The 9,954-nt window shown below is 48.7% G+C and overlaps 1 protein-coding gene across 1 annotated transcript in view; it reads left to right on the top strand.

Moving 5' to 3' along the window:
* The first annotated feature begins 3,087 nt into the window (after nt 1-3,087).
* The window catches only part of LOC119406065 (E3 ubiquitin-protein ligase RNF170), a 28,420-nt gene continuing 21,553 nt past the window's right edge, over nt 3,088-9,954 (top strand). Inside the window, exons 1-2 of the mRNA XM_037672915.2 lie at nt 3,088-3,301; nt 5,828-6,015. Of these exons, the coding sequence (XP_037528843.1) occupies nt 3,195-3,301; nt 5,828-6,015 (295 nt within the window). The 5' untranslated portion in view covers nt 3,088-3,194. The remainder of the gene's footprint in view (nt 3,302-5,827; nt 6,016-9,954) is intronic.

The raw sequence follows: 9,954 nt of genomic DNA, 5'->3' as shown, positions 1-9,954 counted from the left end.
CGTCGATCTTCTTAGTTTTCTTCGCGCAAAAGCGCGAGCGTCGTCTGCTATCGCTTGTGACAATTATTTTTTCGAGTTTTCCTTTTTTTAGGGGCGAAGCTCCTTATGCCGTGGGTCTGTCCATCCTCCGTTTGTTTGTAGTAGTGTGCCTCGATGGACAAAACGCGCAACAAAATGCGCATCAAGGCACCCTAGTTAGTAGCGTTGTAGTAGCCACCTCTAGCTCGTGAGAACCGCGCGTTCTGGTATGCAGTAGAAGAAGAAGACGTTGACGAGTGATACTCTCGTTTGCGTGTTCGCCTGTGTGGCGTTCTTTCTTCTTTACTACGTCTCGTGTTTTCAACGACACCCGAAGACAACACTTCAGAAGTACCGCGCCATGAGGCTCCCTCTTGGCACGCTTTCTCTTTAGCTCGGAGTCGCCAGATGGAAGACAAGGCTGCGGAACGGAGGGCACGGAAGGCGGCGGCAGCGCGCGCTCGCAGACAGGATCCTGAGGTGAGAGCCCGCGAGGCCGAAGCTGCACGTCGACGCCGCGAAGCAGATTCCGCCGTTCGAGCCGGCGAAGCCGAAGCTGCTCGACAAGCTGCACGGCTGCGGCGAGAAGACCCCGCCGTTCGAGCCCGCGAGGCCGAAGCTGCTCGACAAGCTGCACGGCTGCGGCGAGAAGACCGTGCCGTTCGAGCCCGCGAGGCCGAAGCTGCTCGACAAGCTGCACGGCTGCGTCGAGAAGACCCCGCCGTTCGAGCCCGCGAGGCCGAAGCTGCTCGGCAAGCTGCACGGCTGCGGCGAGAAGACCCTGCCGTTCGAGCCCGCGAGGCCGAAGCTGCTCGACAAGCTGCACGGCTGCGGCGAGAAGACCCCGCCGTTCGAGCCCGCGAGGCCGAAGCTGCTCGACAAGCTGCACGGCTGCGGCGCGAAGACCCCGCCGTTTGAGCCCGCGAGGCCGAAGCTGCTCGACAAGCTGCACGGCAGCGGCGCGAATCGGATCTTCAAAATGTGAAGGACTGTGAAGCGGCGAGAAAGCGCGGGTACCGGCAGGCACAGCCCGAGGCTGTGCGAGCACGTGAAGTGGCTGCAAAACGCATCAGGCGGGCTCTGCCCGAAGGCGCCGACGCGCGCTTCCAGCGGGACTTCCTTGATAACAGTTTCGCCCATAGTTGCGGTGTGTGCAACAGATTGTGGTTCTCAAACAATCTAGTCACAATATCTTCCATCAAGAAGGACCACGCTCACGCCAATGCCATCGCCGTGCTGCAGCGCGAGTTCGCTTCGCCCCACTCATCATCAGTCACCACGTGGATATGCTGTGATTTTTTTCTTCGAAGCGAAAGTCTTTGCTCCAGCGACGCGTTATGAACGCGCAGTGCCTATTCTGTGGTCCAGGCCACAGGATAAACTCCAGCTTTATTCTGTGGACCAGACCATAAAGTAAAACGCAGATTTATTCTGTGGACCACACCAATGCATTCCGGGCTTTCCGGGGTGGACCGTGCGCACCAGAAATCGCTGTAGCCTAAACAGCCCACCTCTCTTGACGACGGTTTTCTCTCACAAATTTGCTTGGGTTTATTCCGTGGTCTGGTCCACAGAATAGGCATGCATTGCTCCCTCCTCCCTTGACGCCAGCTTCTTTCACGAATCGCAATATTCGCTCGCAGTTTTGTGAATAAGTCCGGACGAAGGAGGTTATGTGTGAAAGGTTCGAAACGCGAAGGCGAAGCCCACCTTTGGCACGCTTGCTGGTCTGATATGTCAAAGCAGGTAAACTTGTTGCGAATTGAAGCAGCAAAATTAAGGCATATAATAACAAATGACAGCAATTCTAAAGATTTCTTGACCCGATCTATCGCATGCGAAACACTTAAGTCACTTTCACCACAGTACATTTTCATCGTGCAAAAAAAAAATAATAAAAAAATATGCACTAAGGTCTGCACGGGAGACTCAATTTTTGAGCGATCCTCCCGATTGTGCGAACACGGCCACAGATCTCCCGAAAAACAACGTCAAGGAACCATAGCGACAAAGGACGACGCTACTAAAATTATCTGGACCTGGTTTATCGCGTCCGGACACAGTTCAGTTACTTTCACTGCAGTGCAATAGTGTCATGCAAAAAAAAAAAGTGCACTGAGATTGGCAAGGGGCTACTTTAGCTGTTTCAGTAAAGTTTTCAGGCGTTGACGGTCATACAAGTACTCGTAGTTATACGGCGCGTGCAAGCGTATGTACTTAAGTGACCAAGTGTGTTGTGTTCAGTGTCAACTAGTAGGTTCTCGTCAATCTTATTGCGCTTTTTTTGCTTGACACATGTGTACTGCGGCGAAAGTGGCTTAAGCATCGCTTACACGATGGATCAAGGCCATCAAATTTTGTACACGCTGTCATTTGTTATTATTGTTTTCTTTTCGCGGTGGCGTTAGCGTTCTTTTGAGGAGGATTTATGGCCGCGCCCATTCAGAAGGATTGCTCAAAATTCGAGTCCCCCGTGCAAATGTTAGTGCACTTTTTCGCATTACACAAGCGTTCTGTGGTGAAAGTGATTTCCGTGTTCCGCACGCGATAGATCAGGTCCACGAAATTTTAGAACCGCTGTCATTTGTTATCATTATGCCTTCCTTTTGCTGCTTCAAGTATGTGTGCGGCTGATATCAGTAATCGCATATGTCATAACAGCAAAGTATGCCAAAGCTTCGCATTTGCCAAACGGCGAGCAAAAAATATTGCGATTCGCGAGAGAAGCTGTCGTCAAGGGAGGAGGGAGCAGTGCCTATTCTGTGGACCAGACCACAGAATAAACCCTCCCAATTTGTGACAGAAAACTGTCAAGAGAGGTGGGCTGTTTGGGCTACAGCGAGGTCTGGTGCGCAGAAACCGTCGTCAAGAGAGGTGGGCTGCTTGAGCTACAGTACATTCTGCACGGCCCACAGCGCACAAGTTTATTGCGACGCCCGCGGTCGGCACGCTAGTGAGTATATTCTAGGCATATAAAAATAACGATGATGATGATGATCGCATTAGTTGCGCTATCTATCGATTGTTTACTTTAGTTTACGGCGCCACCGCTACGTGTACTTGTCAAAGGGGCATGTTCTCTCTATCTGCGTGTAATATGGCTGCTGAGGCGTAAGCGCACGCATTTTTCGGTCGGCTGTACTCGAAGGCCCTGTAATGATTGTGTTAGCGTGGACATGTGCGGAGACGACGCTGAGGGCCTGATCGAAGGCGTCGGAAACGAGGTCCTCTTCACGGTCCCTGTCGTCGCGGCCGTCGTCTTCGGGCTGCTCTGTTTTGCCGGGTACGTCGCGTGTTTTGCTTTCGTTACGAGGTATCTACTTCGCGTGCTCGGTCCTCTTAATTTCATCTCGGACGCAGGCGAAAATTGTGGGGTGGCATATCTACGATAATATGCTTGGGCGCCTTTATCAGGGGCAAACTTTGAATTTGGGGCCGAAGTTAACTGAGGGCGTAATCGGCGCAAGCAACTGACTCGCGCTTGAAGTGTGGCAAAACTGCTTACATCGCATGCAGAATATGTCTGCTTTAAACTTCGTGGAGAATAGAATTACTCTCAGCAGTAAATGAAGGACGACGCAGAATTTTAGACGCTGGGCGGTTTGGCATGTGTATCAACGATTACAAGCCGCTAGTTTATTTACGAATGCAATCAATCTGACACGCGAAGGTAATTAAAAGCAGCTATTCAACCGCGTTTTCAAGAGAAGCGAGCAGTAAAATTTGTTTCAATAAGAGAGTCAAAGACTTCCTAACCTCTTGTAATACTTCTAAGGCGCATTTAAACAGCCGTACTATGCGCCAGTGCCGCCGTGCGTCCTATTCTGCAGTGGACGAAGAAACTCGTAAATGTCATCAAGGTGTCGAAAATATGTTATGCTTGCGATGTTCATCATCAGCCCGACTGCGCCCACAGCAGGGCAAAGGCTTCTCCCATGTTCCGCCATTCAACCCGGTCGTGTTCTTGCTGCTACCACGTTATACCCGCGAGCATAGGTCGGCAAAAAATGTGGAGCTGACTTAGACTCACTCATGAAACATATTTTGCCCTTAGGGCACACTCGGACTCAAACTCACCAAAATTATCCTCATCCGAACTCACTGGGACTCATAGACTCACTAAAATTTTTCTTAACCGTACTGGCTCGGACTCAAACTCACCACAATATTACTCACTCAGACTGACTCACGGCTCGATTTGAGTCTGAGTGATTGCATTAGCGTATAATTAACGTTCTGGACCCGGTGTGTCAATGCTCTTTAACACCAATATATCACATAACTGGTGTTCTACTTTACGCGTTTCGATCTCATAATTTCAAATAAGAGTTATCAATGGTTACAATCAGGTAAGGACACTTTTATTGAAAGCGATGACTATCCCAAGGTATTTTTATCAAGAACTTCCTGTGAAAAATTTTGCCGGAAAAAGGTCGAAACCTCCCCCCCCTCCTTAATAACCCATGCCTTTGATCAATAGATTTTGAGGTGGTGTATGAACGCTAGTGCTTTGAAGTATGCGTGAGTCGACATGAGTCTACATGAGGCTGATAGCAGTGCTGAAGTTGAGTAGATAGGACCGTAGGTCGACCAAAAAACGTAGAGCTCACTCAGACTCTCTCAATAAATATATTTTGCGCTTAGGGCTCACTTGGACTCAAACTCACCAGAGTTTTCCTCATCAGGACTCACTCAGACTCGGACTCACTAAAGTATAACTCACCCGGACTCACTCAGACTCATGAAAATATTACTTACTCAGAGTCATAAAAACTTTCTGCCTCCCCTCATGCACTTGCCTTCTCTTTGAATCCAGTCAGTTAATCTTAATAAGCAGCGGTTATGTCGCCTACGTGCTACAGGCCCTGCCCATGCCCATTTCCTCTTCTTCATTTCGAATAAGATGTCCTTAACACCCGTCTGTTCCCTTATCCACTGAGCCCTCTTCTTGTCCCTTAAGGTGAACCCTATCATTTTCCTTTCCATGGCGTCGTCCTCAATTTAAGTTGAACACTGTTCGTAAGCATCCAGGTTTCTGCCCCATAACTAAGCTGCAGCTGTTATATACCTTCCTCTCCAGTAATAGTGGTAAACTACCTTTCATGATCTGATAATACCTGCCAAACGCACTCCACTCCACCCCATTCTTATTCTTTTATTTTACTTCAGTCTCGTGCATGGGATCTGCAGTCACTGCCTGCCCTAAGTCGACATACCCTCTTACATCAGTAGTGCATTGAGCTCATGTTCCAACTGTTACGACTATGTGCCAGATGCTACCAGACTTGCACAGTTAGTTGGTAAGGTGCCAAATCACTCTTTTTTACATTTTCCAGCACAATCAACCTTACCAACTCTTCTCTGCCATCTTGGAAATTGTATGCATACATGCCAACTCCCCTGATTTCTGACCTCACCTCAATTTCACGGGGATAAGCAAGGTTAAAAATTCCTAGAAGGGCTTAATTCTCACTGGTTTTCGTTGTGGTTCAATAAGAGAGTAAAAGACTTCCTAACCTCTTGTAATACTTTGTAGCTCTAAGGCGCATTTAAACAGTCATACTATGCACCCGTGCAGCTGTGCGTCCTATTTTGCTGTGAATCCATTCGATATGTCACCATGTTGAATGGATTCAAGAGCTCCCATGGAACCCCCTCCCCCCGGATTTACGCCAGTGTTGCCTTTCTCAATTGCCAACACTGCTAGCACGGGGGTTGAAAATTGACAAGCCTCGTGTTAGGGCAGCTTGACTGACTACCACACACCTAGGAGACCAGCTTGCAGTCCTAATGCCTGTGTCACTCACAGGTGGCAGCAATTGAGGCAGCTGTCAAGTACACCGCCAGCCACACCGACCAGTGCGAGGCTCGACAATGGTGCTGCGTTGCCTGCACGTGGCAGCATGGCAGCACACTACGGATCAGACGCGCAGTGCCCCATCTGCCTGGGTGAGCCCCGGCACCCCGTGGAGACCAACTGTGGACACCTCTTCTGCGGTGGGTGCTTTGCAAAGTGTGGTGTCAGGTGTGAATTATGATGCACTGTCTGCAAGTGCGTCAAATTTACACACCGTTATTTCAATATATTATAATTCGAGGAAGAAAACAAGGTGATATGTTGTTTCGTGCTAGTTTCAAAATTTAATTGTAATTAGCATGTAATTAAATATCTATTTATTCTGCAGTCAGTCATATTCCATTTTACATAACAATAATGAAATTGTAGTCTTAAAATGTTTGCATAACCTGTATTCATTTTGAGCCAAGACAACTTACACTTGTGATGTTGCCTCTGTAACGTGGTACGCCGAGTGATCCGTTGAACATTGTAGTGCTTTCACCAAAGTGATCAGCTGCAGTCATATGTAGCTCAGTGTGGTTAAGTACCGACAACTGCCTCCTTTCCCAGCCCTCTCTCACCCGCAGCTGGCGTCCGACGCCATTTTCTTCCTAACTTGGAAGATTTACAAAGCCATGCGCGTCTAAGTACATCAGCCACGCATCTTTCAGCGGGCAATATGCTAACGCAACGCGCCTTTCTCCTCCCGTCAACCCCCTGTCATTAGTGAATGGGGGATCGCATTTCACCTGGTGCTGGAAAAGCGTTAGGAAGAACATGGCTACCGAAAACGAGCGTTAGCCAATAAGATTCATTGACGGCGCTTCAATGGTTGTCAGTACTTAAGAAAGAACAGGGAAAAATCAAGGGACTTTAGGGGGAAGTAAGCAGTTCTTGGAATGCAACATCTGGAGTCTCTGGTTGCCATTATCACCAAAAACCTGCGTGGCCATAACACTATACTTTATACAATGATGGGACAGGTCTGACTCTGTAAAGGTGTGGGACAGAATTGGCAGAAGTCGCCCCCTGTTGATGATAATGATGATATCTGGGGTTTAACGTCCCAAAACCACGATATGATTAGGAGGGACGCCGTAGTGGAGGGCTCCGGAAATTTCGACTACCTGGGGTTCTTTAACGTGCACCTAAATCTAAGCACACGGGCCTCAAACATTTTCTCCTCCATCGAAAATGCAGCTGCCGTGGCTGGGATTCGATCCCGCGACCTTCGGGTCAGCAGTCGAGCGCCATAACCACTAGACCACCGTGACGGGGCGGGGCGGGCTCCCCCCTGTGCACATGCCTAAGTTAGCGGGTATTTAGATAAAGCTCTGAAACTTAGCCAGTGTAAACTATTACAGCTCTGGGATATAAAGCAATGATGCTGCTGAGTAGGAAAAAGAAAGTACAACAGGGGAAGAATATTTTAACCCAGTTGAAGGAATGTCGAGTTTTTCATGCCAAACCACTTTATGGCATGTGACAGTTGGCAGCACCTCATCCACAGTGCACTGATAATTCTGAGCAACTTCTTGCATCCGGGTAATGGTTGTCTGACTTCCTGTGTTGGCACTTGCCCTTTGTCAAGATGGTTTTCTGGGGCTGTTCAGATCAAAAATGGCCACTGTGAGGAAGTTCGCACGCCCATAATGTGGTACAGTAAAAGCTCGTTAATTCGGATTTCTAGGGACCGGAAGAAATGTCCGAATTAACCGAATGTCGGAATTATCGAATGGTCGAAATAAACACAATAAATGCACGAGTTTTTTCAACATACCTTTACTTAACAAAGTAATCGCAGATGCTTGTCTGTTTTCGAGCGGAAATTCGCGCGGACACAATTTTTCTGAGCCCTTCAAGGTGCTCAGCAGCTCGCATGATGTCTGCAGTACCGCAAAAGTTTCACCCGCCATCCACGCTTTTCGGTTGGCACAGTAATCCACGGGAAGATTGTTGATGGGCAAGCGCTCTGTTACCGTCACGTTGGGGGATAAAAGTACGGTTACTCGTTCTTTGCTTGTTGCCGCCGATTGAAAGATCCCCTTTCATCACTCTTCATCACTTCTTGTCGGGAGAGCCCGTTATTCAGAGCACGCAAAATTTCTACTTTGGTGGTGAAGTCCTTGGCCTCGTACTTGGGCCGCTTCGCCGGCGTTGCCATCGGCGGAGAGTGCGGTCGCACGAGAAGTCAGCACAAAAGCACCAGCAACGATCAAGCTAAAGGAGCCGTACTGAAACGTTCCTCGATAAATCGGCGATCAACGATGCAGCACACCAACGGGAACAAAGCAACAAAACCCACTCGCGAAAAAAAGCCGTTCAACCAGTCTCGATCCAAGCCAAGTCGATAATTGATGTCCATGGCGATGCTGCGTTTGAGCTTCACTTTTGTTCTGAATTGTTCTTTTTTCATTTTCGAGCCTCGCCAGCGGCCCGAAAGTCGCCGAATTATTCGATTTGCGGTCAAATCTGTCCGAAATAACGAGCGCCCAGTCTCATAGAGTGATGCGTATATTTACAGGGACCAGATGACGTGTCCGAATTAACCGATTTTCCGAATTAACGAGAGTCGAATTAACGAGCTTTTACTGTACAAATTAAACAGAGCAAGAAAACATTCATAATTTGGCTTTGCCAAGCATGCTGCTAAATCTTAGTGCAGTTGTTTAAAGAACAGGCTTCGTTCTTCAACTGGCAGTTGCAACAGTGAGTGGTGCTTTAATCACACCAAAAACTTGCATGTGGCCGTAATTACATCCGGATTTGGGCAGTCTTCTCTCATGGAAGTGTTAATACTAATTCAAACATTTCAATGCGTATTTTACTTGAGCTCAGTTTTGTTGCTTATGCCAGCGTGAGCACAAGTTGTCAATTCTTCAAATGGGCTGTTGCCTGCAACACCTTAGCGTAGTGTCATATTTGAGTCGGCACATTTGAAGTGCCGGTGTGTTGTATGAATGTTAACTGCTTTTATTCAGCGCTAAAGCCCGCCAGTAAAGGTGCATGTGCGGTGCTCTTTGGCCATGCCTAATCCTTGCGTCACTGAAAACCGCACGTCATCATCAAGTGCAAATATTCTGGCACATACCGTAAAAACCGGACTATAGGTCGGACCGCAATATAGGACGACCCCCAAACTTCGAATCGTAAAAAAAGGAATAAAAACACAACGCAACTAGCTGCACTGTGGTGACATTTATTTTTATTTACACACTGTTCAATGCTAGGTGGTCACGAAGTTACTCGGACTCATCCGAACTCGAGTCGGATGATGTTTGTTTTTCACTAGCGACGTCCCATAGTGCATCGTCCTCTGAGCCATCTAACGCGTTGCTGATGCAACATTTGCGGAAGGATTTGCGAACCATCTCTTCCGGGAGGGATTTCCAGGCTGAGGACACCCAGCCACAAACGGTTGCGAGCGGTGGACGCCGTAGGCGGCCAGCGGGGGTCTTGGGATTGTCTCCCAGCATCCACTCACTGTAGAGCTCGCGCACGCGATCTTTAAACGGCTTGTTTAGCACAACATCCAGTGGCTGGAGTATAGAGGTCAGTCCCCCGGGGATGACAACAAGATCAATCTTGCCATCGGACAGCGATCGCTTGACATCGGCCGTGAGGTGACCTCGAAAAGAGTCGAGCACCAGCATGCTCGGTCGTTGAAAAAGGGCACCCGGTCGCCGGTTCCATACGAGCCGGATCCATTCCAGCATGAGGGATTCGTTCATGAACCCCTTCTCGCTTGCCCTCACGATTACATCCCGAGGAAAGTCCTCCTTTGGTAGCGTTTTCCTTTTAAAAATAATATAAGGGGGCAGCTTCTTTCCGTCTGCTGTACACGCGAGCATCACAGTAAACCGCGAATGCTCGTTGGCTGTTGTCAATAGCTTGACTTGCTTCGCTCCTTTCTCGGTCACAGTCGTGTTCGATGGCATATCGAACCAGACCGGAGTTTCGTCAGCATTGCCCATGTGGCCCATCATGTAGCAACGCTGTCGACGAAGCTCGATGACGAAGCGCTGATACTCCACGAGCTTGTGCTCGAACTCTGCTGGTAGTTTTTGACACACTGAAGTACGCCGCCGCAGAACAAG

Source organism: Rhipicephalus sanguineus, chromosome 9 (genome assembly GCF_013339695.2).
Source record: "Rhipicephalus sanguineus isolate Rsan-2018 chromosome 9, BIME_Rsan_1.4, whole genome shotgun sequence".
Lineage (NCBI taxonomy): Eukaryota > Metazoa > Arthropoda > Arachnida > Ixodida > Ixodidae > Rhipicephalus > Rhipicephalus sanguineus.
The sequence above is the reverse complement of the archived record's forward strand: the minus strand, read 5'-3'. Positions and strand labels throughout refer to the sequence as shown.